Source organism: Eurytemora carolleeae, unplaced genomic scaffold (assembly GCF_000591075.1).
Source record: "Eurytemora carolleeae unplaced genomic scaffold, Eaff_2.0 scaffold43, whole genome shotgun sequence".
NCBI lineage: Eukaryota > Metazoa > Arthropoda > Copepoda > Calanoida > Temoridae > Eurytemora > Eurytemora carolleeae.
This window is the reverse complement of record NW_019396029.1, coordinates 479204-495691: the sequence shown is the minus strand read 5'-3', so window position 1 is coordinate 495691 and position 16488 is coordinate 479204. Positions and strand designations below refer to the sequence as shown.

At 31.4% G+C, this 16488-nt stretch overlaps 1 protein-coding gene across 1 annotated transcript; it reads right to left on the bottom strand.

Moving 5' to 3' along the window:
• Positions 1 to 1674: 1674 nt before the first annotated feature.
• On the bottom strand, positions 1675 to 14747 carry LOC111695326 (uncharacterized). Its single transcript, XM_023464608.1, has 10 exons — positions 14698 to 14747; positions 11932 to 11978; positions 11513 to 11624; positions 9121 to 9250; positions 7139 to 7255; positions 5868 to 5944; positions 4302 to 4371; positions 3383 to 3511; positions 2547 to 2593; positions 1675 to 1789 (listed from the first exon to the last, which is right to left on the bottom strand). Exons 1-10 carry the CDS (start codon positions 14727 to 14729, stop codon positions 1690 to 1692), a joined length of 861 nt encoding a protein of 286 aa, XP_023320376.1. The 5' UTR covers positions 14730 to 14747; the 3' UTR covers positions 1675 to 1689.
• Between the last annotated feature and the right edge of the window lie 1741 nt (positions 14748 to 16488).

Sequence of the window (16488 nt, the reverse complement as noted above, 5' to 3'; positions counted from 1 at the left end):
CAAATATAATAAATACCCTAGTTTTTTTATCCTTATATTTTGCAACCTGTTTGTGTAACCTTTTGATATTTCTATAAACTATTTGAACTAGCTTAAATAGTAGTTTGAAATATCAAATGTCATCAGAATTGGGTTTAGTGTTAGCAGTAAACTACTGGGCTACACAAAATCGATTTTTTTATAACGCTATTCTTTCGCTTAAAAATTAGTTACTTTAGGACTGTTCAGTGGTGTATATTTTCTCCAGAAGTTTATTGTTTACAACTACTTTCAGGGAAAATGCTCGAATTCTTTTAGTGGGTCGTTGTTTTACTAAATTGACCCAAGGGACCATAAGAAACCTAAGCCTAACCACGGGCAGCCGTAGTACATTTGAATTTCCGAGCCGGGTCAACCTTTCCGCTCCCAGTTTGTATCGCCCGGACATTGGTTAAATAAAGCAGGCACTTATTAGGACTATCCAGTGCAGAAAGGTTGACGCGGTCAGATTTTAGGTTGAATTTACTTTTACTGAAGGGTCAGAGGTGCGTGTAACCTCCCTCTTTTGGAGAATGATGGGTCGGTAATGTTAGTCAAAAGGCGGAAAAATGATGGTTAGATGAGTGTACAGAGAACCATATCGACACTTAATAAATTTATTTTTAATCTACTGTTAAAACTATTTTCTGTATAATAACATCAAATACAAATAAGATTGATTCAATGCCGGCTTTATATTCTACAAATTTTATGGGTCTCACTGTATATACAAAATAAATAAAGCTATAGGGTATATCGTCTTAATTAAACAGAAGTTTTAGTTGATTACTTTAGTGTAAGTAAGTGTATCTTTACATACAAATTGTATAATAGTAATAAAATGTATATCTTCACTTAGGATTAATTAGCCACTGTAATTTACACTAATCAAAACAGAAGATTCTAGATAAATTGATTAAGCATAATGATATTGAAGTGTAAGATTTCGACCAATTAGCGTCAAATAAAACATAGTTTATCGAAAATTAAGTTTATGAGTAAAAACTTTTTTATTTCTTTAAAAACTAGAAACAAAATCGTTAAAGAAATTAAATACTCGTCTTAAACTCTAATTTTGTAATCTCTATATCTTTGCAACCCCTTTATATTTCAAACTTTAAATATTTGACCTATAAGCAAATTTAGACAGTAAAAAGAGATGACTCAAAGGTCGTTTTTCAACTTTCATGTTTGATGCAACACCGTGTAGCAAAGATGAGAATTTAAGACGAGTAATCAGTTTCTTTCAATGTAAAGTCTTTCACGCATGAGAAAAAATCCAATTTTTGCCATCCATTTCAAAATCCGTCATTAAATATGATTTCTTAATGTCTAAAAAATTGAGTCTTCGTCACAATCTCTATATCTTTGCAACCCAATGTCGTAGACCTTAGATATTTCAAACTGTGAACTCTGTAGGATAAAAAAAACTAAGCATGAACTTTCAAAGGTTTACATCATCTAATTGCAATGATATATGTAGAGATTAGAAAATCCACGTTCAGAATTTTGAATGAGGGCCCTCTCTCCGTTAAAAACTTAACTCTTTGTGCTTGAGCTATATGGAAATTGATAAGACTTTTATTGTATAAACTATAACCATATGGTGTTTACGATCAGAAACAGATTTAGAACTTTTTGCATCAAAAAAAAACATAAAGATATTTAAAATCAAAAATATTTACCGTTCAGAAAGCGCTCGCTGTAACCCCAATTGTTCACTTTATCCAGGATCTCCTTCGTTGTAAGTCCAGCGATTTTTTCATCTGATCTAAATATAGAAAACTATATATCTGCTACATGTACAATATAATCTATTTCATCTGATCTAAATATAGAAACCTATATATCTATTATAAATACAATATAATCTATTTCATCTGATCTAGATATAGAAAACTATATATCTGCTACAAATACAATATAATCTATTTCATCTGATCTAAATATAGAAAACTATATATCTGCTACAAATACAATATAATCTATTTTATCTGATCTAAATATAGAAACCTATATATGGAAAACTATATATCTGTTATAAATACAATATAATCTGTTTCATCTGATCTAAATATAAAGAAAACTATATATCTATTATTAATACAATATAATTTATTTTATCTGATCTAGATATAGAAAACTATATATCTATTTTAAATACAATATAATCTGTTTCATCTGATCTAAATATATAGAAAACTATATATCTATTTTAAATACAATATAATCTGTTTTATCGAATTTTGATGGAGACAAATATTTGAAATTTTGATCATTCATAAACCTTCCCTGGGGTCCCTAGATGTCACACAAAAAAATTGGGCCCGATCGGTTCAGCCGTTTTGACTTTTATTGGATACAAACAAACAGACAGACAGACAAGCCAAATTTATATATAGAAATAAATTATACTATACTATATTATATTTTATTAATATATATTACATATATAGAAGAAAAAATCTAGTTTGATTTTCTTCTAGTTTTGGTTAAGTTTATCTATTTCCAATAAAATGAAACCTTACATATGATTGAACTCTCCTTCAAATGCCCAGAGCTCCAGTAAACTATCCTAGAATAGAATAGATTTAGTTTTCAACTCAGGAGGAGAAGGAGAAGGTGGAGGAGAAGAGAAGAAGGAGCAGGAGAAGGGGGAAAAGAAGATAAGGAGAAGAAGGAGAAAATGGAGGAGAGGGAACAGGAGAAGGTGGAGCAGATGAGAAGAAGGAGAAGGAGAGTGCGGAGAAGGAGCAGGAGAAGATAGAGGAGCAGAGAAAAAGAAGTAGAGTAGGAGAGGGAGCAGGAAAAGGTGGATGAAAGGGAAGAAGGAGGAGGAGAATGAGGAGAAGGTAGAGGAGAAGAGAAGAAGGGGGAAAGGAGAAGGAGAAATTAGAGTAGGAGAAGGAGCAGGAAAAGGGGCTGCTAGATGGTAGGAGGGAAGTGGTTCTAGGTTGAGTGGAGGAGAAGAGAAAAAGGAGAAGGAGAAGCACGAGAAGGGAGACTCATGGTTTAAAGAGAACAATTTTGATTCTTGAAATTTTGTTTATGGATTGTGAATGTTGCATGCTTATCATGACAGCTATCATTGCAAAAAGGTGAAGTGCTTTAATAATCCTTTTCGTGTATCTCTGGACAAACTTAATCACAGATTAGAATTTTCGTGGAATCCCAAAATAAAATCTTTACCCTTAAGGATATGAAAAGCTAAAAATAAACAGTATTTATTGTCAATCAATGTCAATTAATGTCATTGATGTCGTAGACTTTTAATTTTTGAAATTATAAATTCTAATAGATCAAATCGTTTAAAAATATTGTGATAATAAAATTTGAATTTGAAGCAAAACTTCAATTCCTTTACCTCAAAACAAGCAGTAGGAAGAGATTCAACCATTCCACAGTAGGGTTGAGGATAGTTATTAATCGAAAAATCGGCCGGAGTATTGAAATTTTCGTCAAAATTGTTGAATCCAAACTCATCCTCTGCACTCTATAATATAATTTCAATTAATAATGATGAAATCACAACTTGCAAAATATTTGCGGATAATCCAACCAAATTTTGCACAAGATAATCAGGCGAGGAAACTTATCTGAAAATACAGTTGCACGAAATCCGATCTCAGGTCTAAAAATTAAAAGAAAATGAAGAACAAGAAATATAAAAATCTCAAACAAGAAATATAGAAATCTCAAACAAGAAATATAGAAATCTCAAACAAGAAATATAGAATTTTCAAACAAGAAATATAGAAATCTCAAACAAGAAATATAGAAATCTCAAACAAGAAATATAGAATTCTCAAAATATTTTCATCTGATCTCGTATAAATATTTAAAGATACTGTAAAACTTAATTAAAATAAATTATTAAAGTTAAAATTTGATAATCATTTCTATGAATTGATTGATTAGACAATTCCTAATAAATATTTTTTGCTTTTTATAAACCTTGACAAGCTCTTCTAAAGTAGCGAAAGGACAGTTTCCGAGTAGACAAATTCCGGAGGGGAAAAGTCCGGAAAATATATGAATGTAGTTCTCCTTAGACAGGTTAATTTTAAATCTTTGGAAGCTCCACAGTCTAAACAGGGCGGAGAGTGTCGGTTTTAAAGCAAATTCCGGAATTCTGACTTTCTGATATATTTTTTTCCAGAATAAGTCAGCTACGATGAGTTCCAGAGTTATCGTTATGGTCTTGTCGGTCTGTAGGTCACTACTCAATCTTCTAGATATTGTTAACGAACAATATCTCTATATTTGTGAATTCTAAACCGTACCTCTTCTCCCCACAGATCGCGTTTCCTCCTAGAGCTAAGTATTTCCCCGGTGAGTTTAACGACCGGGCGCCTGAAATAAAACAATTCGGTTAAAGAGACTGTACGCGTAATTTTAGTGACCCTCCACAATGCCCGATATACGACGGTTACGCTTAAAGCTTTGTCTAATCAAGTATGAATTGGATGTTTATGATTTTGAAATCTGGTTATTTACAATCGTGGTTTCACTACAAAAGGCAATTGCGCATTTTTGCTGCAGAAAAAAATACAGAAAGTATTAGAAAAAAAAACACTGTTGACCCTAGAAAAACGAAAATATCATCATATCTTCAACATAAGGGACCGTTCAAGGGTACCGTTGTGAGTCGGGCATTGCCATCTTGCATAGTCACTTAAAATTACGCTTACAGTCCTTTTAACACGGGATCAAGGGGTACTTCTAGTTGTATAATAGAAAATAAACCCCGGTCAGTGGTCACATAGGTCACAACGGTCACCGCATTCAACGGGTAACTAATAATGATAAAACCAAGTTTGTATAATAGGGAGTAAAGAATAGAGCGGAGATACAACTGACGCGGTTCGCGTTACCATATGATTATACATGCTTTGCAGACGGTACTTCATTTGAATAAGAAATATTTGTCTGATGTACAATTACCGCGTATACAATGACCTACTCTGAATATTTCTTATACAAATGGAGTACCCGTTTGCAAAGCATGGATGATCATATGGTAGGGCGAACCGCGTCAGTTGTATCTCCCTTCTATTCTTTACTCCCTGGGTTACCCCTATTTATAAAACCAAGTTTGTATAATAGAAAAGAAACCCCGGTCACAACGTCTGCCCCGTGCAATCTCATCAATCATTTAATAGTATACTATTGTATTGTCTTGTTAAACCATTAGGGTCTAGAATAGGATCTCGATCTATATCCGTAAATTTAAGAATATTGATCAGAAAAAATTCAATTCAAGATTTGTTAAAAAACATTTCAAAATTTGTCGTTAAAATGTATTTCTGCAGTTAAACCCCTCCCCCCCCCCTTACTATCCTTACCCAATTGAAGTTCATTACATAAATGAATTTGCGTGATGTGGGTGTTTTATCAATTATAATAACATTTAAATTTTTATTGCAAGGATTGAAGATATATCTAAAATGAATTAAACTGTCAATTACAACAATTGAAATTCTGATTTTTTAAATCTTACTTTTAATTAAAAACATTTTCATTTATGAAACAAAAGGAATTGAGTCTTTGCCACAAAGTCAATTTTTCGAATCTTAATATCTTTGCTACTAGATGGTTTAAGCCTTTAATATTTCAAACTTAGATTATTTGATCTACCAGAATTCATAGTTTGAAATATCTAAGGTCTTCGACATTAGGTTAAAACAGGGTTTAGAAAATCGGAGTTTGTGGCAAAAACTCAACTCCTTTATCACCGAAAATAAACATTTTCCTAGAAAAAGAAAAGATACAAAGAGTAGAAACAAAAATTGGATTTTGGGTCCAGGGGGGGGGGGGGAGGAAATATATAAGAATTACAAAGTACAAACCTGAAGCATGAATTCTCCCAAGTTTTATTAAACTTCTCTGTTTTTATACTGTAGACGCTCTTGTAAATTGCGTACAACTAAAAATTAAGTTTATGAAGAAATATAAAATATAGTGAAAATCAGTGGCGCAACTAGGGGGGGGGGCGAAGCGAGTTTTGCTTCTCAGCCCCTCCCCCCCCCCCCTCACTCATGGCTACAGCATGATCATGATTGTGGACCATCTTTTATCAAATTTTGTCAATTAAGAAAAAAATACCAAAATTTTTCTTTGGCGCTTAATTTCTAATTGAATTTCTAACTATTTTCTCGTTTTGACTAAAAGAAAGTAAGTCATTCTTAATTTATCCTCTCAAAACGACCTGTATATATATATATATATATATGTTACTTCTTATGAGTATTACAATATATATACCATTTAAGGTTACACAAAACCTGACAACCTAAATAACAAGAAATTTAGTAAGGATTAGAACTTTTGCAGACTATAGGAGAAAAACAGGGATAAGCCCCTTACTGGCAAACAAGGACAGAGGGACATAGATCAGAAAGACTATTATGGATTACGGACAGACGAAATATAGTCAAGTACTGCCAGGAACTACTCACTACTTAGGACTGCGATTGACGACTATATAGTGGACAAATATGAATAGTGGATGAATTTCAAAAAAACTGGTGTAGACTGTAATAGGGGACTTTATATGCATAGTGAACATGACTAAGCCAGGGACTACCAGACGCTAAGAAATACATGGAAAACACTAAAAGAACAGAAATCCTTTGCCGCTAGCCCACGTGTATAATTAATTTACACATATAGTTCATTGAAAAGCTGTTGGAAGTATATTTTTTAAACACAAGAACAAGCCATGCAGATATTGTAAGAATTTAGTATATCAATGAGCACATAGCCAACCCTTCAACAGTTGAAAAATGCTGTTTTGTACTTAAAATCCTAAAAACATCGGGTTTTCATAAATTTTTTTTCGCATCCTATAACCTATAATATATTAAGAAATACATCTTTTAGTCGGATCAAGTGCTATACCACGATTTGTTTTCTATCATGCGCATCTTTGGACATTTTTTAGTATAATAATCAGAATACTAGAAACCAGAGAGATACGCGCATATTTTTAATCTTTTTTTGTGTGAATAATTAATAATAATAATCGTTGTGAAAGGTTTTGAATTTGAGTTTATCTTTAGCCAGGCCTCAACCAACTCATAAACATTGGATTTACTCGGTTCAGCCGTAAAGACAATACCTTCTGTATCGCCGGTGGGGTGAGTACGTTATCTCCGTGCAGAATTATCGAATGTTCTCGAAACTCCGGGGGGTAGTTGGACCACAACCAGGCATAGTTCAGGGCAGTGTCACTGTTCTAAGAATAAAAATAAATACTTTATTTTTTTCATCTTTCCTAAATCCTACTCCCAGCAAACCCAAACACAACTTCCTATCCCCTTCCATCACTTCCTTCCCCTCTATATCTTTCAATCCCCTTCTCCCCCTCCTTATCCTTCCTTTCACTCCTTTTCCCTCTTTTCTCCTGATTCTCTCTTTTTCTCTCCTTTCTACATTTCCACCCTTTTTTACATACTTCCAATCCTGCTCCCACTTCCCTTCCTTGCATACTTCCCATCCTGCTCCCACTTCCCTTCCTTACATTTTAGATAAAACAACAATTATTAAAAAGACTAAAGTCCAAGGTGTAACACAACTCTGTCCTCTGGTAGGCTCGCTGTAGTATTAGACAAAGATTAATTTATTATAAAATTAAGAAAATTATTAACAAGATATTAATTCTCTTTCTTAAATAAACATGATATTAACAAATTAATTAACACCAGACTGAATTCATAAATATCTTGTGATTATCAATAAAACTTTAATTAGATGGCTAATATATCAAATAATTTTGTTCGGAATTAAATTATTACACTTCAACAAAAATAAAATAGAATAGAAAAAAAGGTATATGATTATATATAACTATATTAATTAAACAGTAGAAAATGTTCTGAACTTATTTTAAGAAATATATATATATATATATACATATACACATATATAAACGTAGATAGATACAGATTGATATAGATTTGATGGATAGAAATACAGATCGATGAATAGAAGGACAGATCGATGGACAGAAATACAGATAGATTAATAGAAAGACATATCGATGAATAGAAAGACAGATCGATGGATAGAAAGACAGATCGATGGACAGAAAGACAGATCGATGGATAGAAAGACAGATCGATGGATAGAAAGACAGATCGATGGATAGAAAGACAGATCGATGGATCGCAAGACGGTTATTGTAGTTTTTTATTGCTTTCTAGACACAATTCCGTCTTCCTTAACTTTGATTTATGGCCTAGCCGTAATACAAAGCAATTAAATTGTACATGTTTAATCTCAAACATATTTCAAGATAAAAAATAAACGTTTTCACTTGAATTGTACTTACAATGAGAACCACTAACCATGAGATGAAGATAAATTATCAATTTAAAGAGTTATTAATCAGCGATACATTCATTGTGTATCGTTGTGAAACTTTAGTGGCTTTCTATTATTTTATAGTCTAATAAAACATTATGGAGAAGGTATTCCCATATATAGAGATCATGACAGTACGACTTTGCAACGTCTTTGGTGGTCTTTGCTTTTATATACATTACGAACTTACTTATACTGTTTTGTAGCCTTCGCTATTAGAACTATTACAGGCGTGTTTCTATCTTTAATTTATTAGGATTTATTTTTAAAATCCTGATATTTTTTCAGTGAGTATACGTTCCAATAATGGTAGAATGAGAGCCAATATAAACTTGTATATATCTTCTTTAAGTCGATGCATCTATGCTATGCATGCAGCCGTATATAACTGTTGTGTTATGAAAGTCGGCCATTTAAAATCATTTTCAAATTTTGGCGAAGTTTTCTTTTCGAATGGGCGCATTTTTAACAAAAAAATAGAAATATTTTTTCTAGGATTTTTTTCTTCAATTTAGATCTTACATTAACCTTTCCTGGTGTCATGTGAGGCCCCACATAACATTTGGACCCGATTGGGTCAGCCGTTTAGACGTTTATTGGTTACAAACAATCAAAGAGACAGACAGACAAGTAGAGTATATAGATTGATAAAAACTATGCAACTATTCATCCCTATGCATTTAACAAAAGATATTATTCGTTCTATGGTCTGACTTAAAACCTAGCTCTAATGTATACCTGGGGTATCCAGAGCCTAATCATATTATTCTCCTGTTCAAGGAATGGTAACCCGGCACAGCCCAGTCCTCCAAGTAGTAAGCTGATCAGTATCACAGGGATACTATTCTTACTTACAGTCTCTCCCTCCCTGAACAATATAATTTGAAAATTTAGTTTTTATAAAATTAATCAACATATAAACCATTTTTTTATGATCTAGCTAATGTATAAATGATTAAATGAGTGATCTAAACAATAAATAAATGACTTATTGAATGATCTAGCCAATATATAAATGACTAACTGAAAGATCTTGCCAATATACAAATGACTAACTGAATGAACTAGCCAATATATAAATGACTTAAAAAATGATCTAACCAATATATAAATGACTAACTGAAAGATCTTGCCAATATACAAATGACTAACTGAATGAACTAGCCAATATATAAATGACTTAAAAAATGATCTAACCAATATATAAATGACTAAATGAATGATCTAACCAATATATAAATGACTAAATGAATGATATATCCAATATATCAATGACTAAATGAATGATCTAACCAATATATAAATGAATAAATGGATGATCTTACCCATATATAAATGACTACATGAACAATCTAGCCAATGTATGAATGCCTCACTAAATAATCTAACCAATGTATAAATGACTAAATGAATGATATAAACAATATATAAATGATTACATGAACAATCAAGCCAATGTATGAATGCCTCACTAAATAATCTAACCAATATATAAATGAATAAATGAATGATCTAACTAATGCATAAATGACTAACTGAATAATCTAGCCAATATATAAATGACTAACTGAATAATCTAACTAATATATTAATGACTAAATGAATAATCTCGCCAATATATAAATGACTAAATGAATGATCTAACCAACATATCAATGACTAAATGAATGATCCAACCAATATAAAAATGACTAAATGAATTATCTAACCAATATATCAATGACTAAATGAATGATCTAACCAATATATCAATGACTAATTGAATGATCTAACCAATATATAAATGAATAACCGAATATATAAATGATAAACTGAATGATCTAACCAATATATAAATGAATAAATGAATGATCTAACTAATGCATAAATGACTAACTGAATGATCTAGCCAATATATAAATGACTAACTGAATAATCTAACCAATATATTAATGACTTAATGAATAATCTCACCAATATATCAATGACTAAATGAATGATCTAACCAATATATAAATGACTAAATGAATGATCTAACCATTATATCAATGACTAAATGAATGATCTAACCAATATATCAATGACTAAATGAACGATCTAACCAATATATAAATGACTAAATGAATGATCTAACCAATATATCAATGACTAAATGAATGATCTAACCAATATATCAATGACTAAATGAATGATCTAACCAATATATAAATGAATAACCGAATATATAAATGATAAACTGAATGATCTAACCAATATATAAATGAATAAATAAATGATCTAACTAATGCATAAATGACTAAATGAATGATCTAGCAAATATATAAATGACTAACTGAATTATATAACCAATATATAAATGACTAACTGAAAGATTTAGCCAATATATAAATGACTAAGTGAATGAACTAGTCAATATATAAATGACTAAATGAATGATCTAACAAATATATAAATGACTAACTGAATTATCTAGCCAATATATAAATGACTAAATGAATGATCTAGCCAATATATAAATGACTAACTGAAAGATCTTGCCAATATACAAATGACTAACTGAATGAACTAGCCAATATATAAATGACTTAAAAAATGATCTAACCAATATATAAATGACAAAATGAATGATCTAACCAATATATAAATGACTAAATAAACAATCTAGACAATGTATGAATGACAAAATGAATGATCTAACCAATATATAAATGGCTTAAATAATTAATCTAGCCAATATATCAATGACAAAATGAATGATTTAACCAATATATAAATGGCTAAATAAATAATCTAGCCAATGTATAAATGATTAAATAAATGATCTAACCAAAATATAAATGACAAAAAAATGATCCAACCCTTGTATAAATGATTAAATGAATGATCAATGACCAATGACCAATGACCAATGTATAAACGAATAATTAAATGATCTAACCAATGTATAAATGAATAATTAAATGATCTAACCAATGTATAAATGACCAAATGATTGATCTAATAAATAATCTAAGCAATGTTTAATGATTAAATAAATGATCTAACCAATATTTAAATGATTTAAATAGATTATCTTAAAAATATGAAAACGATGAAATGAAATAAATAATAAAATGAATATTTTCACTAATGTATAAATAACTAAACTAACCATCTGAAGAAATCCTCGAATGATTTGACTAGATAGTTAGAACTACTGATGGATAAAATCCATTTGAAGGGATTAAATCGTCCTGTTCTTGTTGTCGTTGGTTCAGCATACTCTACACCAAACATCAAGGTAAACCAGGATCTTGCAGAGGGGGGGGGGGGGATTGTCAAAATGAGTATATGGGACTAAATTGGGGGATAGGTAGGAATTAAGAAATCAAATTTTGGAAAGGTCTGAGAGGAAAAACGGATGATAGGCATCACGAAGATTTCAGATAGGGTTCAGATGGGGAGGAGGAGGAGAGGGGGGTGGAGACGGAACCACAAACATTGAGCATAGGGCCTACTGAATAAAAATCTAAAGAATGGAATGGGATTTATCTTCTGACAAAATCAAATTTAAAAATCATAGATGTTTTCCTTTCTCGGGCAACTGTTGAACAGTGAATGAAAATGCTTCTTCTTGGCTAAACAAAAACATGATTTTGTAAATTTGTAATTTTTTATTTTTTTTAATTTCTTTAGCTATAAAATCCCTGCATAATATTTTACAAAACATGAAAACTAAAATCTTCTATCTTAAAAACTATCTTTACATTGTATAGCTACATGTATGAGCTTCTAAGCTACGATTAAATCAGAAATATATTTGCCGTCGTCGATATTTTGAATTGTTTGAAAAACTTACGAAGTTTTCTCAAGAACAAGTTTGTTTCCTATAATATTTCTTACCCATACTCACCCCCCCNCCCCCCCAGCAACAAGATACTTAATTCAAATTTTATAAAAAGTACAACATGCATACTCAAAGTTGTCACAAATGTTAGCACACTTTTTCTTGTTTTTATCACTTTAGATCAATGTTTGTAAGCTACGGATGTGAATCGTTAATGGCACAGTTTAAATAAAGGGTTACTTGAAATAATAATCTACACATGCCCATATTGTAATCTAAAGTTTTCATCATTTTAATCTGATTTATTCCATCGACATAATCCCTTTAAAAAGATCAGACTTAATCCGATCATGTCAATACGAATTTCCCGCTTGATGAATATTAAGTAAATCAATCCCAATGTAAACACTAGACGGAATGAGAAGGAAAACTGTATGCGACATCGCTGGTAATACTTTGTGACCTCGTACCTCCTCTAGTTTCATTTAGCGCACAATTATGGGAATAAAAAGCAAAGGAATTGAGTCTTTGTCACAAACTATGATTTTCTAATCTCCATATCTTTGCAACCCAATGCCATAGACCTTAAATATTTCAAACTATGAATTCTGTTAGATGAAAGAATGTAAGTTTGAAATATCAAATGTTTACACCATCAAGTGGGAAAGCAGTGCTTAGGATCCATTTAATTTTGATGCGGATCCGGATCCGGATCCTGGATCCGCACTGGAAAAAAATGAATCCGCACTGGAAAAAAAAAATTTCGCATATTTTAATCCTAAAACTCGATGAACCATTCAGAAATGAGGAAATTTTTATAATCCCTCTTTTTTTCAAAAGTTCAGATTTTGATTTTAGTTTTTTTTTGCAGTTTTTGGTTGATATTTTACCCCTTGGATCCGAATCCGTGGATCCGCATATTTTTGCGGATCCAGATCCAGGAAGCCAAAATCTTGCGGATCCAACGGATCCGGATCCGGATCCTAAGCACTGGGAAAAAGTATAGGTATTAGAAAATCAGAGTTTGTTTCAAAGATTCAATTCCTTTATCCAGTTACAAATAAAAAATTAAAACATTTTTTTCTTCTCAATATTGCTTTTTAATTAGAGAAGTTTGGATTAAAAACATAAGGTTTCAATATTACGTGCAATTTATGTTAGTTTGACGTCAGCTCCGTCAGCCATTTCTTTTCAAAATCCCCAAATTTAAAAATCACATTATTTCATGGTTTTTTTTTCAAATTCAGTAGACAATGTTTTTTTCTCGGGGAGGAGGGGGGGGTTAATATTAAAAACTTTGATTTCTAAGATGTTTTTTTTTTCATGGGTTATGCATTGCCTTACCCTGGGAATGTCTAAAAATTTAAAACCCCTCTTGACAAATTCTTGTACAAATTGAGTCTAAATTTAAACCGAAGCAAACCAGTTAATTGTTACATCTAGGAGATGTCTAAATCTTAAAGCACTGACAGCTTGGTACTCTTTACCCTCATAATTAATTCGTTTTAGCGAGTCTTAATAGTAAACCCCTATACAATTTTACCTCCGAGCCACATTCAACCCATTCTCAAATCCGAGCCTGCTCTAACGTTTTTTTAATGGTAATAATAAAGGGAATTCAGACAGGCCCGTAACCAGGATTTGCATTAAGGGGAGTGCAAAGGCCATGATTACCGAGTGAAACGTAGTGAACGATGTGGTGAGTTGCGGGAGGCAGAGCCCCCTGCATAGAAAATTTTTAAAATTTTGGTATAAAAACCGAGTAATTTTAGCTTGAATTTTATGTTTGTAGGTTATTTTCAAATTTGTCAACAATACAACATTAGTAATTTAAGCTTTAACTTAATGAAAATTCGATTTTCCCTGAATTTGATATCTTTTGTAGTACAAGGAAAATTTTCTTAATTTAGTTTTTAGTGCAAATTTTACAATACGGGTACCAAATTTTACAATACGGGTACGGGCCTGAATTCAGATGCTTAGGTTTTGATGCAATGTAATATGGAATTGTAGTTAAGAATTAAAAAAGGTTTTGTTAAGTTAAAAAAAAAACAATAATAACAATACAATATTGAAATAATTTCAAGCTTAGAGGCTCGGACGCGTGATTAATGAAAATATGGCTCAGACAAAGGGTTATGGTGGTTTGCCCTCCTCCCCTCGTTCATGCCCCGAGATAAGAGGTAATATCGTAAATAAGACAAAGCTACGACCACGTGCGGTTATATAAGGACGCATATTTGAAAATTTCGAAGGTCAATACATACAGCAAAATACAAAATTGCCTCAAGCAGTAAGCTTTATGCATGTTTACACGAGAAATTAAAAATTTGTATTTAGTGAATATTGCTTGAACGAAAGTACCTTTCTTAGATAAATAATCTGTAAATTGTATCAAAAACACATATTTTTGAGAGGAACAATATATCATTGATTTTTAACCTAGCAATCGATCAATCAGTTTGATTGACCTTTAACACTCTAGCGATCTATTTATCATGTTTTTTTTCCTGTCTGGTGGTTTGATCCCGTTCAAGCTCATTTTTTACATATATATTTTCTGAAAAAATATTATGAAAATGCAACAAATAACAGAATGAAAATGAATTCATGATGATACTTAATAATAATAATAATAATAATATAATAATAATAATAATTTTACAGTGAATTCACGATATACTGTAAAATGACCCTACTAACTTAGAACAGAACCGTTGCTTCCCTTTTTAAGATTGTAAACCACCATACTTGATGCAGTATATCGTGTACTGTATGTAAACATACGCTAAACTTCTTATAGAGAAACAAATCAGAAATAGGACTGCCACTGCCTTTTAAATCAGAGATACTCCTTAGGAAGTCAATCAGTTTATTTAAATAAAACCCCAAGTCAACACTGTCCCCGAATAACGCTGAAAAGAAATAAAAGTCTAAAATATTGTAAAATTAAACTGTATAGGGGGCGGCGGGGCGTTTTCAAAATTTAGGTTAATTAACAAAAGAAGATAATACATTTGTCATGCGTGGCCAGTTAACAGTAAAACTTAGCATCCTTTCAACGCCTTTAGGTTTTAATCATAGAGAATAGAATAGATAGAGAGGAATTAACTAGAAAAAAGTGTAAAACGGCCATTTTGTTGTACTGTTTCCATACTGCAGGTGTACTTCACATATTTATGCTATATAACCTGTTGGGCCCTGGAAAATCATTTTATAGAAAATCTAAAATTATTGTTAAAAGAAAACCAAATTATGAAATAGGCTGGTTTCATAATTGACCAATGATCATTTCACATAGACTCTATGCCTTCCACTTTACAAACGATGATTAGCCGTTATAACTATAAATCAAATGATGTTTTTATTCACCTAATTCATTATAAAGTTTATTTAACAGTTTAAAAAATTCGAAATTAAAATGAATAGTCTAGGGAACATACTGTATATTAATGTACTCTACTTCATATAATTTGTGAACATTTACATGATTTGTACACTTTGAACTCCCTTTCAGGCTGAAAGGGACTGAAAAAATTCATACCGAGAGATTCTTTTAATTCCTCTCTATATATTCTATTCTCTATGGTTGAAATTTTGAGACATAGTATAACAAGAATACTATTATTTTTTAACATGGAGCAAATAATAAAGTACAGAGAAAGTGTGAAAGTATCATGTTTAGAAACATTGTGCATTGTATGGTTTAACATATATGATAGAGTTAAATATGTAAATTAAGTTCCTGGATATATATCTATATTGTATAGTTGAAGAGAAAGGGAATGAAGCATCAAGAAGGTGAACGGGGTGAAGGGTGGGTTTGTCTGGATTACAAAAACAATAGTGGCCAGAGCCCGAAACTTAAAACAGGATATCGCCATGAAACCTAGTATCGGAAATCCGGTTTCATGAATGGGGTTAGAAAAATTTGTAGATACCAATCTTTTTGTTATGAACTCTTACTTTATTTTATTTCTTTATACTACTGTTTGTTTTCCAATTTCTTAATTAAAAATCTACACAAATGTTTAGACCCCAAAAAGGAATCTTTAGAGTTTTTGTTCAACGATATTCATTTTCTCATCCATTTATTCTTGCAACACAATGTCGTACCTTAAATATTTCAAACTATGAATCCAGAGGCCGAATTTAAAGAATTTGAGCGGCGGCTTAAATTTAAGCCGCGGCTTAAATATGGTTGGTTCCACTTAAAATTGTATCAAATGTTACAAGATTTAAGCCGGCGCTTAATTTAAACCGGGTTTTGGCGGATTTAAACCGTGGTTCAAATTCTTTAA